General features: G+C 53.3%; 10 protein-coding genes across 10 annotated transcripts; 6 read left to right on the forward strand and 4 right to left on the reverse strand.

Moving 5' to 3' along the window:
• Nucleotides 1-1,082: 1,082 nt before the first annotated feature.
• On the reverse strand, nt 1,083-2,152 carry COL26b_000963 (uncharacterized protein; the record flags this gene model as incomplete). The annotated part of the gene is made up of 2 exons (XM_053173925.1): nt 1,083-1,729; nt 1,780-2,152. The coding sequence occupies 2 exons, from the start codon at nt 2,150-2,152 to the stop codon at nt 1,083-1,085; spliced, it is 1,020 nt and encodes a 339-aa protein (XP_053042042.1).
• Nucleotides 2,153-2,445: 293 nt separating this feature from the next.
• On the forward strand, nt 2,446-5,219 carry COL26b_000964 (uncharacterized protein; the record flags this gene model as incomplete). The annotated part of the gene is made up of 2 exons (XM_053173926.1): nt 2,446-2,745; nt 2,799-5,219. The coding sequence occupies 2 exons, from the start codon at nt 2,446-2,448 to the stop codon at nt 5,217-5,219; spliced, it is 2,721 nt and encodes a 906-aa protein (XP_053042043.1).
• A 1,256-nt stretch (nt 5,220-6,475) lies between these two features.
• On the forward strand, nt 6,476-7,492 carry COL26b_000965 (uncharacterized protein; the record flags this gene model as incomplete). The annotated part of the gene is made up of 1 exon (XM_053173927.1): nt 6,476-7,492. One exon carries the CDS (start codon nt 6,476-6,478, stop codon nt 7,490-7,492), a length of 1,017 nt encoding a protein of 338 aa, XP_053042044.1.
• Nucleotides 7,493-7,662: 170 nt separating this feature from the next.
• Nucleotides 7,663-10,234, reverse strand: COL26b_000966 (uncharacterized protein; the record flags this gene model as incomplete). The annotated part of the gene is made up of 2 exons (XM_053173928.1): nt 7,663-10,050; nt 10,208-10,234. 2 exons carry the CDS (start codon nt 10,232-10,234, stop codon nt 7,663-7,665), a joined length of 2,415 nt encoding a protein of 804 aa, XP_053042045.1.
• A 285-nt stretch (nt 10,235-10,519) lies between these two features.
• COL26b_000967 (uncharacterized protein) lies at nt 10,520-11,728 on the forward strand (the record flags this gene model as incomplete). Its single annotated transcript, XM_053173929.1, has 1 exon — nt 10,520-11,728. The coding sequence occupies one exon, from the start codon at nt 10,520-10,522 to the stop codon at nt 11,726-11,728; it is 1,209 nt and encodes a 402-aa protein (XP_053042046.1).
• Nucleotides 11,729-13,434: 1,706 nt separating this feature from the next.
• Nucleotides 13,435-15,091, forward strand: COL26b_000968 (uncharacterized protein; the record flags this gene model as incomplete). The annotated part of the gene is made up of 3 exons (XM_053173930.1): nt 13,435-13,830; nt 13,889-14,907; nt 14,962-15,091. 3 exons carry the CDS (start codon nt 13,435-13,437, stop codon nt 15,089-15,091), a joined length of 1,545 nt encoding a protein of 514 aa, XP_053042047.1.
• A 1,314-nt stretch (nt 15,092-16,405) lies between these two features.
• Nucleotides 16,406-20,230, forward strand: ARG4 (argininosuccinate lyase; the record flags this gene model as incomplete). The annotated part of the gene is made up of 5 exons (XM_053173931.1): nt 16,406-16,745; nt 16,836-18,517; nt 18,570-18,594; nt 18,709-20,060; nt 20,123-20,230. The coding sequence occupies 5 exons, from the start codon at nt 16,406-16,408 to the stop codon at nt 20,228-20,230; spliced, it is 3,507 nt and encodes a 1,168-aa protein (XP_053042048.1).
• Nucleotides 20,231-21,104: 874 nt separating this feature from the next.
• Nucleotides 21,105-23,215, reverse strand: NPL4 (nuclear protein localization protein 4; the record flags this gene model as incomplete). The annotated part of the gene is made up of 4 exons (XM_053173932.1): nt 21,105-21,374; nt 21,423-22,908; nt 22,960-23,084; nt 23,132-23,215. The coding sequence occupies 4 exons, from the start codon at nt 23,213-23,215 to the stop codon at nt 21,105-21,107; spliced, it is 1,965 nt and encodes a 654-aa protein (XP_053042049.1).
• Nucleotides 23,216-24,035: 820 nt separating this feature from the next.
• URA6 (bifunctional uridylate/adenylate kinase) lies at nt 24,036-25,064 on the reverse strand (the record flags this gene model as incomplete). Its single annotated transcript, XM_053173933.1, has 2 exons — nt 24,036-24,697; nt 24,818-25,064. The coding sequence occupies 2 exons, from the start codon at nt 25,062-25,064 to the stop codon at nt 24,036-24,038; spliced, it is 909 nt and encodes a 302-aa protein (XP_053042050.1).
• Nucleotides 25,065-25,666: 602 nt separating this feature from the next.
• Nucleotides 25,667-26,516, forward strand: COL26b_000972 (uncharacterized protein; the record flags this gene model as incomplete). The annotated part of the gene is made up of 3 exons (XM_053173934.1): nt 25,667-25,772; nt 25,871-26,181; nt 26,235-26,516. 3 exons carry the CDS (start codon nt 25,667-25,669, stop codon nt 26,514-26,516), a joined length of 699 nt encoding a protein of 232 aa, XP_053042051.1.
• Between the last annotated feature and the right edge of the window lie 399 nt (nt 26,517-26,915).

Raw genomic sequence — 26,915 nt, forward strand, 5'->3', positions numbered from 1 at the left:
TCGTCACACGGCTGCGTGATGCGAATCAGGTCCGACAGGGCCTGCCAACGGTGACAGATGCCCTCCGCCGGCTGCGGCTTGCGTGCATTTTATGTCGCGAGATGTGTTGTTCTTGTTTTGCTTCCTAATCCAGCAACTCTGAGAGAAAGAACTTTCTCGCGGACGGAAACCCACCGTCCAGGCCCAAACCCCAATTGCCCCAGGTTGATTTCAATCTTTCTCAGTCGTTGGATACCGCTGCTTTGGGTGAGACCCCGTTCCTGGAATCAGACAGGGACGGCCTGGGCGTTTCCTTCTGGGAATGGCTCCAGGCCGAGAGAGGGTCCCTGGGGTTTAGCGTCAAAGCTTCCGAAATCCCAGGAACAGTGGGGGAAACCGCTAAGAATCTCCGAGCTGGCATTTGCCCTGCCTGACCTGTGCCACGGGTGCATCACCACGCTAAATCATTCAAAGCTGGCCGCCGACTGGACCGACGTGAAGCACGGATCTTACAGCTCACGATCAGACGAAAATAATCTCGCCAATCTGCCTTCCGACCTCTCGCATTCAAGAATACGTATCATCTGAAAGCATAATCGCAAATCGGTCTGTGGTAATTTGTCACTTAATCATGGCATAGCCCGCGCGGACTCTCACTGTGCTTGGTTCACATTCTCCTATTGAATCTGTAGGCAACAATTCTGTTGCGTTTCGAGACGCGTTGTCCAGTCCATGCCATTCTGGCGTGTGCGTAAACGACTTGCCATTGGATCTCCCACCTCGGAAGGGAATGAATTGCAAATGAGTTGCAATTATGCGCCCTCTTCCACGTGCTACAAAACCACAACAGGCCGTCGGCAATAAGATCTTGACGCGCTACCGGTCTCGGGGTACTCCCTGCTATCGGCCGCACCGGGCCGTGTTGAGTTGCAGGAATTTTCTTCTCCGAATCGCGTGCGCGTTCTCATGCCATCAGCAGCCTACTCAGTAGCCCCTGGTTCATTCTCCGATGCGCCGTGACAGGGTGTAAATCCATGGTAATGAGTGACACCCTTGGGCAGAACATGTTTCGATGGATATTCCGCTTTTTTTTTTTTTTTTTTTCAGCTGGGCGAGTCGTGGCCTCTCTCAATTATGTCCTCTCTGTGGATAGGTCGTGTGCCATCATTGAAGACCATAGCTTCTCGATGTCGGCGTCTCAGACGTTGTTCTTCCGCCGAGTGCTCTCTGGTACGAGGCACCTGCTCTACGGATTGCTCTGCGGACTGTTGGCCTTCATCGCCCTCAGCATTTGACAAGGTCGACTGCAATGCTATTGTAAAGCCAGCAATGTTTGCATCCGGAGTGAGGTTGAAATTCGTTTTGGACGCCAACTTGCAGGCAACAATGGCCTTCGCGCCAGCGGTGGTGTGTGCAATCCTGGTAACGATGTCGACGATACGGTTGTTCTTGTGTTCCATGTAGTAGATGAAGTTCTCCTGAACCTCGGACTCGGTGTCTCCCCAAGGCTGCTTCGCCAGCCATTTCTCAACAAACTTGGCCTTCACCAGCATGTCGGCGCCGTACTTGGTAACCAGCTCGAGGACGAACATGAGGCAGAACCGTTCGGCCATGTCGCGCAGATAATACTCGTCCCAGTACTTGTCATCGAGCTTCGTGTGTTCCACATCCTCCAAGCTGAGCTCAAGGGACCGCACGAGGGCCGTGTACGCTCTCCATGTGTGCAGTTTGGAGAGACCCTCTGCAAAGTCTATAAGTCAGTCAGCTCTTTCGCTCCGCAAACGCACGAAAGCTTCTCACCATTGGTCTGACCCGTCAAAGTCGCAAGAGCACGAAGGCTCCGCATACGAGTATCGTAGTCAGGCCGGGTAATGCCATAAAGCAGATATCGAACGGTGTCGGTGTCGTTCACTGCACGGTCGCAGAGGATCTTGATTGCGACATCCCGGATAGAGAAGTTGGGATGGCAGAGAAGTTTGTCAAGTGTTTCGAGACCAAGCGAGTCCTCTGTTTCCTGCGTAATGTACTGCGTTTTAGGAGGTGATGCCTTCACTTCATTCTCGTCGCGGATGTACGTCAGCATCTGGGTCATCATAGTGACCATGCCGAACGTAGCGACACCAATCCCCAGCAGGACGATGCGCTCATCACGAATAAATGACATGAAAGTCATGTTGAAAATCTTCGAATACAAGGCTATTGAAACATTGTAAAGTAGCTTGTCGCAAGCACTTTTAGAAGAAGTGTTGGCGGAATTTAGGGTGAGATTTGGTTGGGGTTGCGTGGAAGCCGGCTGCTTTACTAGCTGACGATGGAAGCCGCTGGTTCTGCCATGCGCCACCGCCTTTGGTTCCCCACTATGATGATAAGATAAGGCACAGTCGCTCTCAAAAAACTTTTGGAAGATTAGTGCCTGCCATTCTCCAGTTGCGAAATCGACACCATTTTTGGGGAACACTCGACAAAATGGCCGGCTCGCAGCTCAAAAGGCTCAAGTCCTCCCTCAAGGAGCAGGGGATCATCGGACCGCAAAAGTCCAAAAAGCAAAAGCGCCAGATTGCACAGGAGGAGAAAGCGAAGAATGACAAGCGTCTGCAGAAGAGTGCGGCCCTGGGGCAAATCAGAGAGCAATTCAATCCGTTTGACCTCAAGCACAACCCAAGAGGACCCAAGTTCGATGTCACAAGCAACAGACCTCCCGCGGGAGCCGCTGCAAAGGGAGTTAGCGGTCGTCCTGGAGTAGCAAAGTCCATTGGCGAGCAGAGGGTACGCAGAGTAGCTCATTGACCGCAGGAACAATCTGCTAATTGCAAACACAGCGCCGAGAGACTTTGCTCGTCGAGATGCAGAAGCGAAACAAGGTCGGAGGAATACTCGATCGTCGATTCGGTGAAAACGACCCAGCAATGGCCGAGGAGGAAAAGATGATTGAACGTTTCGCCCGGGAGAAGCAAAGGTCACACAAGAAGACTTCTCTTTTCGATCTTGAGGAGGCCGAGCCACTCACAGAACTGACCCACATGGGTCAATCGATCAATCTGGACGACTCAGCACTCGCAGACGACTTTGACGAAGACGACCTCAACGGCTTCGAGAGCGATGATTCGGATATGCTGGCAAAGAGAATGAAGCGCGCTCGTGCCGGTGAATTGGGAGACGAGGATGCCGGCGACGACCAACCCGAGAGGAAAAAGTCAAAGAAGGAAGTCATGGAGGAAGTTATTGCGAAATCGAAAGCGTACAAGTATGAGCGTCAGGTTGCAAAGGACGAAGACGAAGATCTGCGTTTGCAGCTGGACAAGGAGTTGCCAAACCTTCAGGCTCTCCTGTTTGCCGGCGGCAAAAATGATACTGCGAAGTCGGATAACTCAGGGAGGTTGATTGCTGGCGTTGATAGGGCTACCTTCGACAAGGATTTTGACTTGCGCCTCAAGAAGCTCGTCCAGGATCGCAGAGCTGCGCCCGCCGAGCGAACAAAGACCGACGAAGAGAAGGCGGAAGAGGAATCCAAGAGGCTCAAGGAGCTTGAGGAGAAGCGTTTGAAGCGAATGAACGGAGAGCCCGTCTCTAGTGATGAAGAAGATGAAGATGAAGAAATGGAAGACGATCCTGCTGGGCAGCCAGATTTCGAGTTTATCACCGAAGAGGAGGACGAGGACTTTGGCCTTGGTAAGGGAATCAAGACTCGTCCAACCGCAACCGAACTCGGCTTCGACGATGAGGACGACTTTATCATCGACGACGACCTGGTTGCCAGTGGCTCGGATCTCGAACCCGTCAGCGAAGAGGAAGAAGAATCTGACGAGGAGAGTGACGGAGAGGGAGAGGCCGAGGATGACGAAGACGACGAATTTACCAAGGGCCTGCTCAATGAAGAAGAAGCCAAGAGCTCAATCTTTACAAGTGCGCCTACAGGCGACATGATGGCTGTGGATGGCGAATTGCCATTCACGTTTCCATGCCCGCAAAGCTACGATGAGCTGCAGGCTCTTGTGCAGAAATACCCCAGCGACAAGATGCCTACCATCGTGCAGCGCATCAGAGCTCTTTACCATCCAAAGCTGGACAGCAGGCACAAGGAGAAGCTTGGAAACTTTGCCAAAGCACTTGTCGATCTGGTCGCCAGCGATCGCAGTGATGGTAGCCCGTCTTTCCAAGCAGTGGAGAGTGTCGTTCGACACATCCACTCATTAGCCAAGATGTTCCCCATCGAGATTGCCGTGCAGTACCGGTCTCATCTCGAGACAATCAGCCAAAAACGTCCTCTTGCTCTGCATATGGGAGACTTGACATTACTAGCCGCGATTGGGTCGACATTCCCAACTTCAGATCACTTCCACCAAGTCACGACACCTGCAATGCTCACTATCGGGCGCTACCTTGGCGGCAAGATCCCGCAGACCCTCAACGACTACGCTATTGGCACCTACCTCTCGACCTTGGCCGTGCAGTACCAGCAGTATTCCAAGCGTTACGTCCCCGAGGTCATGAGCTACTGCCTCAACACCCTTTCCGCCCTGGCTCCCACAGCCCCTCCGGCCACGGGAAGCTTCCCTATTCACCAGCCTGCGGACGGTATTCGCCTAGCAAATGCGAAGAAGATTGAGCTCCGTCAGCTCTCTCCAAAGGATTGTTCCGCCACTGGTGTATCCGGCAAGGAGGCTGAGTCTACGAAAGCCGCTTTGTTAAGCACCACTGTCCAGCTCCTGGGTGCCGCCGCTGACACATGGACTGGCAAGTCGGCTTTCTACGAGACCTTCCAGCCTGCCCTGAACCTCGTCGCGCATCTAAACAGCAAGGCCTGCCGTTCCAAGTTCCCCGAGGCCCTCGGCGAGCAAGTGGAGAAGTCCAAGGTCAAGCTGGACCGCATGCTTAAGATCGCTCAGCTCTCCCGTCGCCCGCTCGAGCTACACCACCACAAACCCCTTGCCATCAAGACCTTTATTCCCAAGTTCGAGGACTCCTTCGATCCGAACAAGCACTACGACCCCGACCGCGAGCGCGCCGAGATGGCCAAGCTCAAGGCGGAGCACAAGAAGGAGCGCAAGGGCGCCATGCGCGAGCTGCGCAAGGACGCCCAGTTCATGGCCCGCGAGAATCTCCGCGTCAAGAAGGCCAAGGACGAGGCATACGAGAAGAAGTACAAGAGGCTCGTGGCGGAGATCCAGAACGAGGAGGGCAGAGAGTCCAATGCTTACGAGAGGGAGAAGGCGGGCAGGAAGAGGGCGAGACACAGGTAGACATGTTCGTTGTCCGTCTGCTTGCTTGCGTAATTAAAAGTTTATACGTGCTTATCGGCATCTTATTTTCTCTTTGTATTGAATACCAGCATGAGGATGGGTTGGCGCCACTGTTTCTGGGCCGAGACGTCTGGATGGGAAGATGAAGACCGGAATAGAAAAGATTTCGAGGCAAACAGACGTATCTCAAAGCCTTTGTCCTAAGTTCGTGAGTCCGTTCGTATGGGAATCAAGTGTCTACACCTGTGGCCAAAAATCATGCTCTGTCCATATACCGCGTCAGCTTCAAGTAGACAGCTACATGCGCTCGAGGGAAATTGTCAGACCTGGTTCGCGCATCGAATTGGCTGAATATTCGTGTTTTCAGTATCATCAACAAACTTAGTAGAGGTGCTGCTTAGTTTGGTGCCTGGATTCGGGTCAGAATATCTTTATAAATTGCTGGAGAAACTTTGCCTACTGTCTGCAATACAACGTATTAGAACAGAACATAGCCTTACCTAGGTACTGGCAGGCGCCGCGAGTTGAGATATTCTCGAGCCCATTCGTGATCGGTCGATTTGTCACACTTGTTGGTCTCCGGTCACTTACACGGACAAACTCAGATAACAGAGTAGAGGACGCTTGCAGCTAGAACAATATGAAATGACGTTTTTAGCTGAAATTCCTGAGGTTGAAATGTTATCCCTTTCGTTGCTTTGTTTCTTAGATTTCGAAGTAACAATAGTGATGTATAAATCGCTGAGAGTATTTCTAAGTCTGAGTTTCCAAAGAAGGAATAGTGTTCAATTAGATTACACTAGCTCAAGAAATGAAAAAAATAACAACCCTCGGAGCATCACTTTTTTGTATCTCTGTACAAGGAGTTAGAGTTGAGCATCTCAAGTGCGTTGAGGTTGGCTTCGATCCATAGTGAGCTACTGACACCTGGTGGCAGCTGGTTCCAGCGCCGATTCCTCCACAATAAGCCCCAGGCATCTTTCCTGCATTCATTCAACTCAGCTTCCTTCCTCGCAACAACCAAAACACATCAATCTTAAATTGCTTCCGTGCGAGCTTTCTGAATGAGATAACACTGTACTCGGGCACCTCTAACATCATCTGACCTGGGTGTTGAAAGTGCGAGGTTGCGCCATCACACAAGCCGTCTCTCAGCCTCGAGTCAAATTTCCAGGTTACTTTTCTTTCTCACTTACATCTGCTCACGCATCCATAACACTGTGAACCGCCAGAGGTTTCTACATCCGCCCAGCGCCATGGATCCAAAACAGGCCACCGCCTCTGATGATGAAGACGACTACATGAACATGACCTTCGACGAGCCCCCGGCAACCTCATCACGGGGCGCAGAAACGTCGCTGCAACGCCGCCAGCGCCTCAAGCGCGAAGGCGAGATCAAAGGACGCGTCAAGTCGAAAGAAGAAAACGCCGCCGAGGAAGAAGCCACCCGCGAAAAAGCCCTCTCGCGCTCTATGCTCAATGACGCGGCTGCCAAGAAGAGCAAGGGTCTTGCGATGATGGCTAAGATGGGCTTCAAAGGCGGCGCGCTGGGTGCCGACGGCAACACCACTGCGAGGACAGAGCCGATTGCTGTGGAGATCAAGGACGGTCGCGGGGGTATCGGTATGGAGAGCGAAAGGAAGCGCAAGCTGCGTGAGGCGGCAGAGAAGTTCGAGGAAGAGGTCAAAGAGGGGAAGAGGGTCAAGATCGACCCGCTCGAGTACCGCGATCGCATCAGGAAGGAGAGGGAGACGGCGCGAGTCCAGAGTCAGGTCTTTGCGGCGCAGAGGATGGCAGAGAGGATGGCGGAGGAGAAGAAGCTGGGCGTCGGAGATGGGGAGATTGTGGAAGACGCGGAGCTGAAGGAGAGGAAGAAGAAGTTGGCAACGGGGGCCAAGTCGAGGCCGCTCAAGTCCATCAACGTGTTATGGCGCGGGCTGGTGAGGCATCGTGAGGAGAAAGAGAGGGATCGGAAGATGAAGCACGATTTGGAGCAGAGCTTGTCGCGGCTGCCGACGTACGAGGATGACCAGGAAGATGAGGACGACCGGATGGCGCTGGGAAAGAAGCAGACAGTTTACGTTACAGCGGAGGATCTCGATGAAGAGGATCCAGAGCTGGACGAATTCAACGAATTGGAGGAAGCAGAGAAGCTGCGGCGATTGGTGGAGTATCTGAGAAAGGAGCACAACTATTGCTTCTGGTGCAAGTACACATATCCGGACGCAGAGATGGAGGGATGTCCTGGATTGACAGAGGAAGATCACGACTAAGTGGCAAGGACGTGGTTGCTTGGACACGTTGAACGGTGCAGCGTCGTTATTCGTAACACAGACATGGCATTCGGAACGTCACTGCTACAAGATATGGTGGTGGAGTCATGATAGGTGTCATTATAAGTGTACAGATCTTAGTCTACATAATACAGAGAGGACTTTTGCCCCTAGGGCTTTTTGATGAGAATATCATACACGCCCATCTCTTCGGCCGTTTGTTCCATTAAACCTTCTGGAATGACACCCATTTCCTTGATGTATTTCGACTGAAGGTAATCGGACATCTCTTGCCCTCGCTGCTTCTGCGTCATCTCCTCGAGTGTCTTGGGCTCTCCGGGCTGTCGGGGCTGTGCCTCGACGAACGCGTCCATGTTGCGCTTGGCCAACCGCAGCTTCTGCCTAGCTGCTCCAGTATCGAATTTCAGACTAGTAGTTTCGAACAGCATCTCGAAAGTAAGCATCTCTGGTGGCGTCCAGTCGAAAACTACCTTCAGTGTCTGCAGGGCTACGACGATTCCAGGGTTGTCTTTCAATCGGCGGAAAGAGTGAAGAATTTTCCTTGCGAACTGACTGTCGAAACCTTCGGCCTTGAAGACGTGGGCAAAGCGAATAGTCTCCGCAAACACCTCACGTGCGTTCTTGATTTCCATGATGCGCATATCTCCGGTTACGCTGTGCAGTCTGTTGATTGCTAGCATCTTCCAGAGCGCCATGAAGGTGTACGGGTCGGGTTTCACTTGTCGCTCGTGGACGAGTACCTGATATACCTCCTTTGCTTCAGAGAGATCGCCCTTTTGGGAGAAAGACTCGATCAGCTGGTTCATCATAAAGGCGTCTGGGCTGATTTCTGCTTCTCTCGAGGCGTCCCACAACTCCTCCAGTTTGTTAAGCAGGCTTCGGAGACGGTAATTCTCGGCGAGCAAAGAGAAAGTCTCCAGCGTTGCCTTTGGGACCGCAGCGAGCTCGGCGTGGGAATCAGACACCTCCACGATGCGACCGGGCCCATCCATACTTGACAGTCGGCGGCGGTTCTTGACAAACTCGATGCGAGATTGGATCATCGACCACGCAAGGCTATCCGCCAATTGGAGGTTGTCGGCTCCTCCTGATCTTTGCCACGCGCCGATAAGGCCATTTATCTGGATACTAGCCGCCTCAATGCCTTTCGACTGCATGAACTGAAAGACGCTATATGCCCCATCCAGATCCCCTGCACCGATCAATCGTTTGAGCCATTTCCCAAAGAAAAACTTATTGCCGATCTTGGAGGGCAATACGTCTTGGTTCCTCACGTCGACCGTTCCTGAAAACATCATGTCGACGAAAACTTGCAGGGCTTGAACGGTCTGGTTTGTTGTCAAGAAAAATGAGATGACCAGATCGTAGTCTTCTAGCCCCATCGAAGGACCAAGCAGGTCTCTCATCCGTCGGTAGGTGTCCCACGCTTTCTGTCTTGACTCTTCTGCTGGATCTGCTGCGCAGCTTCTGATCAACGGCACCAGAATGCGGGGATCGAGTTGTCGTTCCAAGAGCTTATTGGCTGCGCGTTCTGCCTGGACAATATCGCCCTTTTGGCAGAACATGCGCACTCCGAGCTCCCAGAATTCCTGGAAGTTTTCTGCTCCGCTATCGCCCAACGTTGGCATACATCTCTTCCAACTCTCGATAGCCTTAGCATCCCATCCATCAACAAACATTGCTTCTATCGTCACCAGTTGCTGTGATGGACTGAGAGGAATCTGGGCCTCGCTCAAGTCTCTGGCCAACATCGAGAGGTAAGTCAGTCGGCCGGGATTCCTGGCTTCGTCCACCGACAAGATTTGCCAGAGTATGTCCCATACCTCATGGGGTACGCTAGCCCATGCTTTGGATAGAGTTGGCCTCGTCAAGCTGTAAAGCTTCCAGACTGTTTGTATCGTCTTCGCATCTGGCTCCTCTCCTCGTCGTATTTTATACGTGGCTCGTTTCAATGTAGTGTTAAATCGAGAAATGCGCTTTCGCTGGTTGAAGTTCCACGCGCTCTCGGGTATCTGTGGTATCGGATCGCTCTTTCTCTCCGACGGGTCTTTTTGTGTCGCCTCGTGGATCGTCCCTAATGTTGCGATTGGGTTCGAATCGTCGAATCCGCTTACATCAAATCCCTTCTCTTCCAGCTTTTTTTCCAGGCTCTTGATGTACAGGTCCATAGTCTCCGTCATCTCCTCTGGAGTATTCGCTCCTTCAAATTGTGCCTCAAAATCCTTCGCGATGGAATCGATGTCGTTGACTCCGAATGGGGCCAGGAGTCCGCCGTCTTGAAGACTTGACAGGGTCGACTTGATATTGGCTATCATGCTCTTCTTGAGGTCCTCCTCCAACGCTTTCGATCCGCTTAGAGAATCGTTGTATGCATCTTCGCCCTGAAGGGCCTTGACCTTGCCTGCCGCATTCTTCTCAAAGAAGCGCCAGGTGGGCTCTCCCTTCTTTTTCTTTTGCGTCAACTCTTCTAGAAGTGCAGCTGCCGCGCTTTTTGGAGGTTCGTCGGAAGCAGATTGGGTCGTCGGCGGGTCGATATGCTGGGCATTTCGTCTCTGGATTCGGGAGCGGGCCAAGCGAGAGCTATGTCTGGTTGCCCATGATTGCGGGGTTGCAGCTGTCCCTAATGACGAGAGACAGGACTGGCAAATGAATGTGTTTCGACACGTAATGTCACGAAAGAGAGCTCTATGAGACATAAGGAGACGCGAAGTTGGTCGACATTGAAAGAAATACGGAAGAGTTGAGTTTGGCGCAAAGGAAGCTCAAGGAAATGTGGTGAACGGGCTGGGTCAGATTTTTTGATGGACCCTGAACCCAGATGCGCGCTGCGCGGGATCGCCTTATCTTATCAAAAAGCCCACTGAAAGCTATACCGCCTGCCGTTCGCAATGCTCCCGGCCGCCACACCGTGGCAGAAAAAGATAATTTTCAGACTCGCTTTGCTCGGTCTACATAACTTTTTTTTCTCGGTCACTCGAGCATCGCTGGCCACGAAACACCGGCACGATGTCTTCCGCCCCGGAATGGCTGCGATTTACAGGACATCGGTCCTTTGCGCAACGATTAGTACTGTCCACCCTCACGGGACGACCCGTCAATATCTCCAAAATCCGCAGTTCGTCGCCGACACATCCAGGTCTTGCGCCGCATGAGGTTTCTTTCCTCCGACTCCTCGAAGCTGTTACCAATGGTAGCTCTGTGGAGATTTCATACACCGGTACCACGATCAGGTACAACCCCGGTCTGATCACCGGCACAATTGCTGGGTTTGGCGCATCCGAAGGCGACGTCATCGAGCACAGCTTGCCGGCAAACAACAAGCGCGGCGTCACATACTTCCTCCTGCCACTCTGCCTCCTTGCGCCCTTCTCCAAAGCCCACGTCAACGTCCGCTTTATGGGACCGGGTGTCATCACCTCTGCGACTGAGACCGGCGACATCTCTGTCGACTCCTTCCGCACAGCTATTCTACCTCTCTTCGGTCTATTTGGAATCCCACCGGCGCGAATTGAATTGAGGGTTCTGCAACGATCTTGCCCTGGAAAGGGTGGCAGAGGTGGTGGAGGTATTGTCGAGCTCCGATTCGCTAGCCAGGTCCGACTTCCGAAAACGCTTCATCTGAACCGAAATCCCGGCAAGATCAGGAGGATACGAGGTGTCGCATACTGCACAGGAGTTTCAGCGTCCAACAACAGCAGAATGATCCACTCCGCGAGAGAGGTCTTGAACGCATTGGTCTCAGACATCCACATTGCGGCTCAGTACGACCAGGCGCCGCTCATTGAGGCGGCTGATAAGTCCAAGACGCGGACAGGTATTGGATTTGGCTTGAGTTTGGTCGCCGAATCGAGCTCTGTTGGCGTCCTCTACTCGGCGGATGTTGTCGCGCCCCCAGTGGGTGGTGTCGTGCCTGAAGATATCGGAAAGAACTGTGCCTACCAGTTGCTGGAGAATATTGCACAGGGAGGATGTGTCAGCATGTCGTCTGCCAGCACGGTATTGACGATGATGGCCATGGGCTCCGAGGATGTGGGCAGATTGAGGATAGGGAAAGAGGTCATAGGTACGGAGGAGATGGTTGGCTTGGCCCGGGACTTGCGAACGTTTGGCGCAAGCAGTTGGGGTTTGAGAGACGTGGACGACGACGATTCGGGTGACATTCTTGTTTCTGTAAAGGGCAGCGGTGTGGGTAATGTTGGTCGCAAGATTGCGTAAGATACCAAGGTGCACCGGCGCCATTTGAAGACCAATCGGCATTAAGACTTTTGTGATACCCATTTGCACTATCTTTGATTCCTCTGATTGCGTTCTAGACGGGGCATTCTCCTCATCGCGGAGAGCCTAGTTAACGCAGCAGTATAACCCAAGGTTTGTAGTGAATGCCCTGCTGCTCCACGAAAGTCTGTCGTGGCGTTCCTAATCGTGTGAGAAATGTGAAATTCGCCGAGAACCCCATTCCCTGAAGTGAGCACGTCGAAGAGATGATTCCCGTTCAGCGAGCGAACCCAGCGAGAAGATCGACTGCTGTCTCGGCTCCTCTCTCCTTCATTGCTGGCCTCCACATCCCGGTTGGATCTTAGGGGCTGTAATTCTATGCTCTCAGTGCCCTCCTCTTCTAATCCGGGTGCATCCCTGTGTACGCCCCTTTCTTCGGCGTCGTGATCTTGAGTCGATGTTGCTGTGTTTTGTCCTCCTAACACTTGAGGCCAGAAAGGCTGTACAAGCGGTCGCAGCTTTTCTCGCTCAGAATGGACGGCTAGCATCAAACATTGGACAGCTAAGATGATGAGGTCCAGAGCCAAGAATGCGAGTTTCGAGGTTGGTGGCTTCTGTCCAATGAAGTCGACGATAACACCGCCATGAAGATAACCTCTGGCTGCCTCACCGGCAGTGGGTAAGGCTGAGAATATGTGCAGGAGAATGCATATGAGGTTCGGAACGAATACTGAAATGACCTGCGAGCGCGGGGCCTCCATCGTCAAGGGGTAGTCATGGGGCTTAGGCGTAAGCCAGTGATGTTGACCATATACGCGGACAGCGAAGCGAAATATCGAACACCTGGCGGTTGGGTTAGAATCTAGTCGATTGAAGCGAGAACACGAACTCCATACTCCATATAATACAGTGTGCAAAGTTCCGCGTATACCAGAGCATCGAGATTCCGCAGCAACTTGGTCATAAGGTCGAACTTTCTCGCAAGGCCAATGTTGATCTTCCGATACTTGCGGCGTCGTCGCCTCTGGGCACCTCGTGTAATCGAGTCACCCGCCGGCAGCGACAGCTCTGGGGCCCCTCCACCATCCTCTTGACCATCTGGTGGAGGGATCGATCGGCCTGGGAGGGTATCGGGCGCAGCATCATCGACCATAGCTCTGGGGCCTCATTGGTGTCGAAGAAAATCGCTGCGGCGTTAGAAGAGGCGTCGCTTCACATACTCCAGCAACCGGAGAGAATGTGAGTTCGGGACTGTTGAATGTGCGGTCTCACGATGGAACATTCGTAGAGACCTCGGCGACCGTTGCAACTTGACGTTGTGAATAAGGGTGGCCGACCGTAGCTGCAGGGATGCCGAGAGTGACGCCACAGCTTAGGCAAGCTTCTAATGGAGGGGTGATGCACAGACGCGCCTGCCGGTCCGAAGACCTCCATTCTTCCCCAGTAGCAGGCAGTCAGCTCCCGTAATCCTTGTGGGCCTGCCCGGGCGGCCTGGCTGTCAACTCCCGGAGATCGGTGGAACATAGATACGAGGACCCCTCCTTCCTATCTGGCGCAGGGTCCACACTCCCCTCCGATTTGATGGTCGAGCCAAATTTCTGCCAGTACTGCCCGCCCGGCTGCCCCTCTGACTCAACGGAGCGAACATCGTCAACCTTGGTGTCAATCAAGAACGGCTCAAAATCCCGACACCAACGACCCAAATCATGGCGACAGCAAGCAACAGTCCCTCTGGGGACCTCACATCCCAGATTCTTCTCGCTCTGTCCGTGAAGGAACCTGTCCTGTCCGCCGAGTACTTCCCGGAGTTCCAGTTCGCCGACCTGAAGGCGGCTCTCGACCGACTTGCCAGCCGTTCCATGGTAAAGTACGAGTCAATTGAGCGCGAAGAAGCAGTTCTCGAGGTCGAGGGCAAGCAGATTGCCGAACATGGCAGTCATGAGGCTCGTGTCTTCGAGGCGGTGCGCAAAGCTCTGGAGGGTCTGACGATCCAGGAGCTTGAGGCTGCTATTGGCGACAAGAATGTCACCAAGTTGGGTCAGGGCAAGGCCTTTAAGAACAAGTGGGTGAAGAAGGAGGCTACTGGAAAGCTTGTTGCGACTGTGAGTGTATTTTGTATCAAATTGTCCAAATCACCTGGCGCTAATGGTGCATTCACAGACTGAGTCGATCCAAGACGAGACCCAGGCCCAACTCAAGGAGATCCAGGAGAAGCACACCCATGACTCGAAGGTCATCACGGATTTGAAGAAGCGCAAGCTCATCAAGACCCAAAAGGTCATTACTTTCAAGATCCAGAAGGGACCGGAGTTCGCTCTCGAGATCAAGAGGGAGGAGACGGACCTTACGGCCGACATGATTGCCTCTGGCTCGTGGAAGACTGCCAACTTCAAGCCCTACAACTTCAAGGCCCTCGGTGCCGATCAAAATGCTGGTGCCCTTCACCCTCTGAACAAGGTCCGCCACGAGTTCAGACAAATCTTCTTTGAGATGGGATTCGAGGAGATGCCCACCAGCAAGTTCGTCGAGTCTGGCTTCTGGAACTTCGACGCTCTCTTCGTCCCCCAACAACATCCCGCAAGAGATCTTCAGGACACCTTCTATATTTCCGACCCCAAGATTGCGGACAAGCCCGGCCCTGAGTCTGCGGACGACAAGAAGGACTACGAGACGTACTGGGAGAATGTTAAGCAGGTGCACCAAGATGGAAAGTTCGGCTCGATCGGATACCGCTATCCCTGGGCTGCCGATGAGGCTCAGAGATTGGTTCTCCGTACTCACACGACCGCCATCTCTACGGCTGTACTTCACCAGCTGGCTGCCAAGAAGGGACCTGATGGCAGGCCTCCTCCGGCCCGCTACTTCTCCATTGACAGAGTCTTCCGTAACGAGAGCGTGGATGCCACACATTTGGCCGAGTTCCACCAGGTTGAGGGTGTTATCGCTGACTACGGCCTGACTCTGGGTGGTCTGATGGAGTTCATGGAGATCTTCTTCAACAAGATGGGCATCACTGACATCAAGTTCAAGCCTGCCTACAACCCTTACACAGAGCCCAGCATGGAGATTTTCTCCTTCCACAAGGGCTTGAACAAGCTCGTCGAGATTGGTAACAGCGGTATGTTCAGACCAGAGATGCTGGAGGCGATGGGTCTGCCCAAGGACATGAGAGTATATGGGTAAGTTGATCCAATTCTGCGTTAATCATGATACTTGCTGACGACGAGAACTAGCTGGGGACTCTCTCTGGAGAGACCGACAATGATCAAATACGGCATTTCAAACATTCGTGAGCTGCTTGGCCACAAGGTGGATTTGAACTTCATCGAGAGGAACCCGGCGGTGAGATTAGAGAAGAACTAGACATGAACGGCATGGGAAGTTAGAAAAAAAATAGGGACACGACTTACACGAGATGAGCTTGGGCTGGCATTTGTTGGCGAATGGGATACCACATTTTGAAGAGTCATTGGCAACTGCTGGATGAATCATTCTCACCGGGACACCGATGGAACCCGCGAGTCGTGGACCACGGCTAGCTGTTTTCGTGAAGACTATATGAAGTGTCAACCAGGGTGTTGGTTGATCCTAATGAGGGATCGAAGCTCCCGTCATCGCTCTCATCGGCGCCAGTACCGTTTTTGGCGTCCTCCGGCTTCTCCGTCGGCATTACTTGCGCTGGTTCGGCGCATTGGTATTGGCCAATCGCTGTAAGGATGGGGAAATTCAGAACTCCCCAGCATTGAATGGCGGGGCACATGCCAGATATGGCGGGGCTTGACCAGACGTCAGATCGCAGCACGAAAGCTCAGACAGGGAAAGGTGCGTGCAAACGTTTGGCAGTTGTGTGAAATTGCTGCAATAGATCAGCGTTGAGTCACAGTTTCTGTCGTTTTGGGAGCTGTAGCTGGAGCACAGGGAGACAGGAGGTCCGCTTGTATTGCTCACATGCTCAGCCTGATGTGTGACGGGTGACTGTGCCGTGCATCTTTGCTGTCTGAGATGGAAACAATGCGGCATATTGTCTGCCCAAGCTCAGCCCGCTGCGTACACCGAGAAGGACGCAGCAACCGGGCAAGACGATGCAAACAAGGCGCAATGGAGGGGCAGCCGTTAGGTCAATTAAATGCTGCAGTGAAGGTTTCGACAGTTTAGAACCCCCGTAAAACTCTGTTACAGCTGCATTGGCAGAATTTTTCGCCTATCTGAGGGGAAGGACAGCCTCTGTGGACGAGGGACGAGGGTTTTGTCACTGCGGTGACACTGGCGGAGGCTGCGATAACGGCCGCCAAGTGGTCCCTGGTCTGCAGACGGGGCCCTGAGGAAAAGGGCCGCCTGAAATATTACCCCAGTTAGTGCGTTGGACGGTTGTTGGGCACCCCCGATCGGCCATTCAACAACACCCAGAGAAAAATTTCCTTATCTTATCTGGTGTGAGTATTCGGACCCGGACCGCCTTTTTTGCTGAAGAGGAAGACCTGACCTACCTACGGTTCTACTTCAGTGTCCCTCCCCCCACAACCTTAACGAAGCTCAGGAAGAAGAGTCACAAACTCTCCAAAGCGGCGGCTATATTCTTCTGCTCTCTCGGTCCTAAACCATTCAATTGGCCCTGACCTTGAGGCTTCACTCTCTTCCTACCGGTCTTTGTCGCATTGGCTTGTTAAGACCTTGAAAATGCCGTCGGCCATGTCAAACACTTTGGCAGGCCGCGCCCCGGCCGTCCTCCGACATGGTCGGCGAGTCCCTACAGCTCTGGCCGGTCGCAACTTCACTCTTGCCGCCGCCAATGCCTCCGCCAGAGCTTCTCTTCAGACCAGCAGCGCGAAGTTGCTTCAGAAGCGCCTGTTTACTGCCAGCGCGCTCCGTCCCAGCGCTGCTCAAACTGCGCCGAACCCAAAGGCTTATCTCGAGAGCGGCGTGATCAAGCCCCACGTCGGCGTCGACGTTAAGAAGGTCTTGGTCATTGGCAGCGGTGGTCTCGCCATTGGCCAGGCTGGCGAGTTTGACTACTCAGGTTCGTTTCCTCGACCATTCTCGAGTCTCGAGTGCCAAGAATGAGTCACAATGAATGAGAGGACCCGACTAACATGGAGTCATCGTGAAGGATCGCAAGCTCTGAAGGCTCTCAAGGAGGCCGGCGTCAAGTCAGTCCTCATCAACCCCAACATCGCTACCATTCAGACCAACCACTCGCTCGCCGACGAGGTCTACTACCTTCCCGTCACGCCGGAATACGTGTCGTACGTTATCGAGAAGGAGAAGCCCGATGGTGTCTTCCTTTCCTTCGGCGGTCAGACCGCCCTGAACCTCGGTGTCCAAATGCAGCGCGCGGGTCTCTGGGAGAAGTACGGCGTCAAGGTTCTTGGAACCAGCGTCAGGACTCTCGAGGTCTCTGAGGACCGTGACTTGTTTGCCCGCGCTCTTGAGGAGATCGATATTCCCATCGCCAAGTCCATTGCCGTTGGCACCGTCGAGGAGGCTCTCGATGCCGCTAACAAGGTCGGATACCCTATTATCGTCCGTGCCGCCTACGCCCTTGGTGGTCTTGGTTCTGGTTTCGCGAACAACGAGGAGGAGCTGCGCAACATGGCCGCCAGGTCTCTCACACTCTCTCCCCAGATCTTGGTTGAGAAGTCCCTCAAGGGCTGGAAGGAGCTTGAGTACGAAGTCGTCCGTGATGCGAACAACAACTGCATTACTGTCTGTAACATGGAGAACTTCGACCCCTTGGGTATTCACACTGGAGACAGTATCGTCGTTGCCCCTAGTCAGACCCTGAGCGATGAGGAGTACCACATGCTCCGATCCGCCGCCATCAAGATTGTCCGCCATCTTGGTGTCGTGGGAGAGTGTAACGTTCAGTACGCTCTCCAGCCCGACGGCCTTGACTACCGTGTCATTGAGGTCAACGCTCGTCTTTCTCGTTCTTCTGCTTTGGCCTCCAAGGCTACTGGATACCCTCTTGCTTATACCGCTGCGAAGATCGGTCTTGGCCACAGCCTCCCCGAGCTTCCTAATGCCGTTACCAAGACCACGACTGCCAACTTCGAGCCCTCTCTTGACTACATTGTCACCAAGATGCCTCGCTGGGATCTTTCCAAGTTCCAGCACGTTAAGCGTGATATCGGAAGTGCCATGAAGTCTGTTGGTGAAGTTATGGCTATCGGACGTACTTTCGAGGAGTCTTTCCAAAAGGCTATTCGCCAGGTCGACCCCAAGTTTGTCGGATTCCAGGGTGACAAGTTCGACGACCTTGACTTCGAGCTTCAGAACCCTACTGATCGCCGCTGGCTCGCCGTCGGCCAGGCCATGCTCCACGAGAACTATTCCGTCGAGAAGGTCCACGAGCTCACCAAGATCGACAAGTGGTTCCTGTACAAGCTGCAGAACCTGGTCGACTGCACCCGCGAGATGGAGCAGGCTGGTGGCCTTGAGGCTCTCAAGAAGGACCAGATCCTGAAGGCCAAGAAGCTTGGTTTCTCTGACCGTCAGATCGCCAACTCCGTTGGCAGCACCGAGGACAAGGTTCGCGAGGCTCGTCTTGGATTCGGCATCCGCCCCTGGGTCAAGAAGATCGACACTCTTGCCGCCGAGTTCCCTGCTGACACCAACTACCTGTACACCACCTACAACGCCTCTTCCCACGATGTTACCTTCGATGACAAGGGAATCATCATTCTTGGCAGCGGTGTCTACCGCATTGGTAGCTCTGTTGAGTTCGATTGGTGCGCTGTCGGTGCTACCCAGGCCCTCCGCGAGATGGGCAACAAGACTGTCATGATCAACGTAAGTGCCCGATACCTCCACATAAACAGTCCGAATACTTACAAGCCGAAAGTACAACCCGGAGACCTACTCTACAGGTATGTGCCTACACGTCGTTCGTTAATTATTGAGATCCCCGAGCCCACGATCGGCATTTGGACTCTGACTTACACGACATGGCCCAATTTTAAACATGCGCTAACCATTTTCAGACTTTGACACCGCCGACAAGTTGTACTTCGAGGAGCTCAGCTACGAGCGTGTCATGGATATCTACGAACTCGAGAGCGCTTCTGGTGTCGTTGTATCCGTTGGCGGTCAGCTTCCGCAAAATATTTCCCTTAGGCTTCAAGAGACTGGCGGCGCAAATGTTTTGGGAACTGACCCCAAGGACATTGACAAGGCCGAGGACAGACAGAAGTTCTCCGAGATCCTCGACAGCATCGGTGTTGACCAGCCCGCCTGGAAGGAGCTTACCTCCGTCGAGGATGCCCAGGCCTTCGCCGAGCAGGTCGGCTACCCTGTCCTGGTCCGTCCCAGTTACGTCCTTTCTGGTGCTGCCATGACTGTCATCCGCAGCCAGGAGGACCTGAAGGAGAAGCTCGAGGCTGCTTCTAACGTCTCCCCTGACCACCCCGTCGTCATCACCAAATTCATCGAGGGCGCTCAGGAAATCGACGTTGACGGTGTTGCATCTAAGGGCGAGCTCATTATCCACGCCGTCAGTGAGCACGTCGAGCAGGCTGGTGTCCATTCTGGTGACGCCACCCTCGTCCTGCCCCCTGCCAGCCTGGATCAAACCACCATGGATCGCTGCAAGGAAATTGCCCAGAAGGTTGCCAAGGCCTGGAGCATCACTGGTCCCTTCAACATGCAAATCATCAAGGCTGATGACCCCGAGGGAGGCGAGCCTGCACTCAAGGTCATCGAGTGCAACCTCCGTGCTTCTCGTTCGTTCCCCTTCGTCAGCAAGGTCCTTGGCACCAACTTCATCGACATCGCCACCAAGGCTCTCGTTGGCCAGCAGGTTCCTGAGCCCCAGGATCCCATGGCCGTCAAGCGCGACTACCTTGCCACCAAGGTTCCCCAGTTCTCCTGGACTCGTCTGGCTGGCGCTGACCCCTTCCTCGGCGTCGAGATGGCCTCTACCGGTGAGATTGCTTGCTTCGGCAAGGACCTCGTCGAGGCCTACTGGACTTCCCTCCAGTCCACCATGAACTTCCGCATGCCCGAGCCTGGTGAGGGTCTGCTCTTCGGCGGTGAGCTCAACAAGGACTGGCTCATCACTGTTGTCAACTACCTCCAGCCTCTCGGCTACAAGCTGTACGCCGCCGACAACGAGGTCAAGCAGTTCATCGAGTCCAACGCCAAGGGCAACGTCGCCGTTGATGTTATTGAGTTCCCCAAGGAGGACAAGCGCGCCCTCCGTGAGGTCTTCCAGAAGTACGACATCCGCGGTGTCTTCAACCTTGCCCAGGCCCGTGGCAAGACCATCATGGACGTCGACTACGTCATGCGCCGTAACGCCGTCGACTTTGGCGTTCCCCTGTTCATGGAGCCCAAGGTAAGCTTAATTCCACGAACAATACACCCCAGCTATGAAGCAAATGCTAACGACGGTGACAGACTGCTATGCTGTTCGCTCAGTGCATGAGCGAGAAGCTTCCCCGCAAGGAGGGCATTCCCTCTGAGGTCCGCCGCTGGTCTGACTTCCTCGGCGGCAAGCCGTTGTAAATATAGAAGAGGAGTTTAAAAGGGAAGATGAAAAAACCAAAAGCTGCGAACCCCCTCTCTCTGTTTCATTTTCAAAAGGAGTTAATGGCTAGCCGGAAACTACTCGTCTTTTTTTACTGGCGATGGTGTGATATCGGAGGGGAGATACGAAAAAACAAATCCTGATTTAGGGGTCAACAAAAAGACTTGATTTTTGTTGTAGATAGCCTGGAGTATTTAGGGCGGAATCAAAAGTTGAAAAAAGACTCAGGATACCATTATGACCATGTTGTGCGTGCAGAGCAAGAGGCGTAAACAGTGAATACGCTGACACAGAGACGACAGAGACGACTATCAGACCAGGAAAACATTTGCCTGCAGCAGTAGTAATCATCATAGCAGTTCGTGATGGCCTGCTACTTTCGTAATCCGCCCGGTTATGATTTCTATTACGGGCTAGGTGATCTGCCGACGAGGTGACAGCATAGAAGCAGGAGGCACTGGTTAACCATAGTTAGTAGCGAAGTTGCAAAAGGGATACAACCACCATGCGCAAGACAACAATATTCACCACTGTTCCATGGAATTCCGCGAGAAGACGGCTTCACTGATACTGCATCTATTTTGGAATATCTGTTGTTCAGAGGCGCAGCCATCTTATCGCCTCCGTGAACTGCTACTAATGCCACCCTGATGCCGATATGCTACCTCGACCCCCAAACACCGTACCGAACAAACAAACCTGGCCCTCAAAATGAGCAGCCAGACCACCCGCAAACCCTATCCCTTCGGCAAATGGACACCCAGGACTCCTGGAAGATCGTGTTGATACACCACGGTCATTGACGCGTAACTGGCAACCAATCCTAGGAAAATAGACCAAAGGTATGTAAATTTACCCCGGTGGGCGGCGCTCGTTCAGCCTGAAGGCAGCAAATCGTTTAGCCAGCGGTTCTTCCGTGGTACCAGGGGGTCGCGGATAAGCAGTAGCATCAATTGAATTGGAATTGGAATGGCCCCCGGACTCCCGTGGGCGCTTGGGGATTCGCTCACCAGTCGATTGCAGAATCGCCTGCAAAGTCTGCCAGCCAGGGGTAGATCGTAGCTGATATGTGTCGGCAAGATCGTGCTGCGACGCAACTCGGCAGAGTAGTGACTCTTCATCCTACGCAGCTGTCAGTAAATGCTCTGAAAGTACAAGGTGCCCACAAACCTTTGACAAGATATCCATCTGGTGGATGAAGCACAGTAGATGAAAGTTGGACATTTCAAGGCCACCTTCAGCTGGCTTCTGACCTCCCGAAAACTTGAGGATTCTGGCGACTGCTGAGTGTTCCTGGCTCTCACCCATGTACTCACGGTTCTCGATAGGGAAACCGAGCTGTGTGAAGGTCGGCTTGGACTCATCCGGAAAGCCGTGCGTCAGTGTCACAAAGAGATACTCAACCGGGAAAGACGGCTTGGCGTTCTCCTGGACATTGGCTCCGTACTCGTTGATTCTGCGATAGAAGACCTCCGGAATGTATCTTGTGCGACTGACGGATCCATCATCCTCTTCCTCTTCGCGAACAAGCATAACGTTGGGATCGGCCGAGGGCTCAATAATGTCGGCGCGCACCATCTCAACGGCGTCGTTGGACGCTTGATACGAAGAAATGGAAATCTCGCCCGACTCGTTGCCCGAAATGATGCAGGTGACGAAGTTAGAACCGAATCTGCCGCTGTCGCTCCACTTGGTGGGCTTCGGGTGCTGGGCCTGCAAACGTGAAATGAAACAGATTTCTTGGGAAGACAAGAAGTAAGAATCCGCGTGCCTCTTGCACACCACCGATCCGTCACCAGCGCCCGCATCCAGAAGGTCTGTCCAAATGACGCCAATCTTTTGCAGACCGCACAGTCTTGCGACATCGTCAATATCCTTCTGATTTTCCCAGCCGTTTAGGGAGATTCCGTCAAGTTCGTCCACTTGAGGTGGCTCGTAGATGGCCTCCACAACTGCCTTGATACCAAGTGGCACGACTTCGTACTCGGTATACCTGCCGTACATGTAACCCAGTCGCTGGCCTCCTGTCTTTCTCCAAGCGTCAATGAAACTATCGATGATGTTGGGCGACGAAAACTCGACGTGATCGACCATGCGGAATGGCTGGGGTTGAAGAGTAATGGCGCTAGGCTGGCACTTGGTGCAGATGCCCTCGGGCCACAGCGGATGGCCGGATGGACAGTCGCGCTTTACTCTGAAGTATGGCTCCACCAGAGGAGGAATGAAGGAGCTACCCAGCTCGGGTTTGTTCGTGGCGGAGTTGATCTTTCGTAGGTGCGAGTGGAATGACAAGTACTTGATCTTCTTCTCCTCCAGATACTTGGCGTTGAATGGGTCCAAGGGCATGCAGTAATCACACATGCCCTTCTCGCCGTGGCGGCACATCTTGTCGCGCTTTCTCGGAATCTTGCCATCCTTCTTGTCCAAGCGGTCGTCGAGAGGGTGCTGCTTAACGACTTCCCAGGGGTTTTTGATCTTTTCGGAGGGTGAAGTCACTGGAGGAGGATCGATCGGGAGGTCTTCGGTGGGGAGGATGGGCTTTCCGTTGAGACGGTTCGAGGACGCGAGTGGATGGGACGTTGGCTGGGCGCCATTGGTGGCGCCATTTGAGAGACTGTCCTGGTGCTGGTAGTTGATGAAGATGAGGTCGCCGTGCCTGCCTGTGTCAGAATATGATCTCGAGCTTGAATATTATGCATGGGCCTACTTCAGTCCAATCTGTCCAATCTTGAAGTTCGTAATATCAACGAGCTTCTTAGCATCGCCGCCGGTGGGGGCGTTAGAAAGAGTGATGGTGCTGGGGTCGACCGTCTTTGGAAGGTTCGGAAGCAGCTAGAAGAGTTAGATCAGTATTCGGTAGCTTGTTTAAGACATCATACCTGACGTCCAAGCTCGCCGAAGGTCTCGTCCTTGTCGATGGTCAGGCGGCTCATGCCATCGGGCCCTCGGAGTCTGAGAAGCATCTTGGGCGAGGGATGCGAAACCGTGCAGGGTTGTGTGAGATCTCAGATCGGGAGAGGTAGGGAGAAGAAAAGGCAGGAAATATATAATGCAGAATCTCTCTAGCAAGAGCCCATTCCTTTGCTACTTGCCGTTTTGTGTGGTCTTGAGCTCAGGGAAGGAGGTGTGGTCAAGGGAAGCTTGTGGAAAGTTGCCCGAGGTAGCTTTTGCTTAGTGGGATGTGCAGAGAGAGAGCTCTTGGACTTGATGTCCCACTGATGAAGTGGTGGAACGAACCGCCAACAGCGTCATCAAAGGTGGTGCCTTACAGTGGGTCCGGCAAAACGACGGAGGTGGGGGCACACCTCTCAGATTCAGTGTGCTGCAGACCTTGCCCCTTGGTAGAGCTTATTCACCGCACCCAGCAGGGGTGGTTAGTTGGCGGTTCCACGTCCATTCGATAGGTACGGCGTAAGCTCCCCATGCCTAGGTACTTGCGTACCTTGCGTACCTTACCTTACGAAGCACTGAAAGCTCAAGCATTCTTACTTACGTCTAAACGGTCGCGCCTCAAATGATGAATAGAAGGATAATGAAATAATATAAACCACTTGTATGGCTATAGCCCTTTGACAAGTCTAGGATAATTCTATTAACACAAAACCTACAAAGTAACTATCTTACTCTCAACGCATTGTATTGTAGCCTTTCCATCAGCCCCTTTGCAGATGCTGTCCAAGTGGACGAGTCTACTGCTCCTCAGCACCATGACCAAAAGGAATGACAGCCGGTGGAAAATTCAACCATTTATCCACGTTCAAGTCTGCTCTGGGCATCTCGAGTTTAAATTCCAAGCCTCTTGGACAGCTCTGAGCGAGTCTTGGAGTATACATCCGCCGGCGGGGGCGTCGCATCGAGCTTCACAACGCGACCCTCTTTGGCAAAGTAATCAACGACAGGCATCGACGTCTCGACAAATGTGCGGAAGCGCTTGCGGATGCTCTCAGCGTTGTCGTCGGCACGTCCACTCGTCTTGCCGCGCTCCAGCAAGCGTCCCTCCATGACATCCTCAGGGCAATCGTAGAAGAGAACAAGCTTCGCGGGGCACACGGCCTCCTCGAACTTGACGGCCTGGTCCATCTTGCGCGGGAAGCCGTCGATGAGGAATCGCTTGTTGCCGGTGGTCTTGATGGTCTCCGTCATGGCGTTCTCGAGCAGCTGCACAGTGACCTCCATCGGGACGATCAGACCGTCCTTGATGTAGTCCTTGATCAGCTGGCCAAATTGCGAGCCGGGACGGTCCTGCTCGGCGCGGAGGAGGTCGCCGGCAGAAAGATGAGTGAAGCCGTAGTCGGAGACGAGTCTGGCACATTGGGTGCCCTTGCCGGCGCCGGGACCGCCAAGGACGAAGAGGACGGTTACTTCATCGGGGGAGAAGGTAGGTGTGGACTTTATCGGGGAGGGGAGCTGCTTGGAAGCTTCGGGGGTGGGGAGGGATGCCATTTCTGAAAGGTGAGTCTATTAGTTGAGTTCCTCGTAGATTGACGAGACTTGAGAAGGGGTAGGTTTTGGTGTATGCAGATGTGGACAGGTAAGCTGCATAAGAACAAAGGGCGTCCACTCACCGGCTCTTTGGTCAACGAGGAGCTTGTAAGCGCCGCTTCCTGCAATGACGACAGCAAGGAAAGGCCAGAACTTGACACCAGATGGCTTCTTGGGGGGCTCAGAAGAATAGAAACGACGCGCCGGGAGTCGCTGTAGTTGGAATCGAGGAGTAAAAGCACGAGAAGCAGAAGAACGAGAAGAGAAAGAGCGAGAAGAGAACTGCTCAAAGAGCGAGGTTCTGAGAACCTTAGGAGTTGAGGATAGCATGATGATTATAGCTGCACGGCACAACTAGAAAAAAAGGAGACCAAGCAACGCGAGTGAGAGGAAAGAGCAATTGAGCAATGCAGCCACACTTGCCATGCTTGGACCAACAAGAGGTACCCTTGTCCCTTGTGCCACCTTGCGACTAGACTAGGGTCAATGATTTCCACGCTGCTTTACCATGTGCTTCCGTCGAGTCAAGAAGACATTCAAGCTCGAGCATAACAGCTTTGGAATAGTAAAACATCAAGGGGGATGTTTGGTAATTCTAAGCCTTTTTCTACATGTTAAACTAACTGAGTGTTTATATACTCTCCCTAAGTATTTTTTTTTTGTCGATTTGCTCTGCAAGGTGACATGGATGGTCCGCATCCCGTCGTCCAGTAAAAGCAGCGGGTCATCTTTGACCCTGGGTGGGCAGCCAAAAAAGTGTCCATTGCGACCAAGCTGTCATATTGTAATTGGACACGCTGCATCAACGGAATCTCCAGGCCAGAGAGCATCCGCCTTCAGACACCACCAATTTCTTTGTCCCTCGTTCGACCTCTTCACTTTTCTACCACGATCCTTACGAGCGCACGATTTTCGCAACAGCAGCAGCAGTCATGTTCGAAATAGACTGGTTGGGCCTAGTGCTCCCCTTCGCCTACCTCTTGGTCCTCGGCGGCGTTTTCATGACCTTCTCCAAGATCTACAGACAACGGAAAGCGAGTATGTGTCTTCCACGCCCCTCCACCCGCGGTTCCGCGATGCGCGCGACCGCACAATACGGAAACATGACTGCTGACTTATTGTTTTCTCACTTTTAGCCCAAAGCGCCAATCTCGCTCCTTGGTTCCCCGAACATTTGCAGCGCAACCTCTACCTGTCCCTCCTGCACATCGGATCCCCCGAGGAGGGCCAGGAGAAGGCGAAGACCCCCAAGATCCCCGACAGCGTCATCCGTGCCGCGCTTCTCCGCCGCGCAGTTGAGGACATCCACCGTCTCGTTCAGATCCGTTCCGCCAAGCAGGCCTGCAGCACGTTGCTGCAGCGGGGAAGCGTCGGCGATGACTTGTGGCAGCGTTTCCAGCGCGCCGAGAAGGAAATGGAGGACGAGCTCCGCGACGTCGTGATGGAGGTCCGTATACCAGGTTCAGCGCGCGCAGACATCGTATGACTAACTCGACTTAGGCCAACGCTCTTGCCCCCAACTGGGGTCAGTCCATCTTCCAGTCCGCCAACGAGATCGCCGCGAACACCATTGTGCGCAACCGCCTCGAGGAGGTCGCCAACACCGTCGACCAGGAGAAGGAGTGGTGGGAGAAGCGCAGGGCGAACATTCAGACCGAGTTCATGAAGGAGCTTGATGAGTCCGAGAAGAACTCAACTGCCCCACCCAGTGTCGACGGTGATGCCGTTCTTGTTGACTCAACCACTAGCACGCCCTCCAAGAAGAAGAAGGGCAAGAAATAAATACTACGCGTATTCTCCTCCTCCATCCAACTCTAATATCTGTGGCTTGGGCGGACTCAAAGGTCCTGTCTCGCATCACACCCTTCGTCACTAGATACCTCATTACCCACCTCCGTGTATGATACAACAAATGGCGAGGATCAAAGCATACAACGGCTGGCTGGTTGCGTTCGGCGTTCAGGGTTGCACGGGAGTTGTACTGGGCATCATAAATTATTTGGGAGTCTATAAATATATCGGTTGTCGTTGCTCTTTTACCAGATCAAACCGGTGGTTGCCCATTGGTGGGGTCTATCTCTATTGTCATGTACCCATCCGTCTCCAACGCCTAAATGTGCTATATGATTGATGATATCAACGCAGTGCCATGCAGGAAAAAGCAACAAAGGACTTCAAAGC

The sequence above is a fragment of the Colletotrichum chrysophilum genome (genome assembly GCF_026319265.1).
Source record: "Colletotrichum chrysophilum strain AFK26 chromosome Unknown scaffold_4, whole genome shotgun sequence".
NCBI lineage: Eukaryota > Fungi > Ascomycota > Sordariomycetes > Glomerellales > Glomerellaceae > Colletotrichum > Colletotrichum chrysophilum.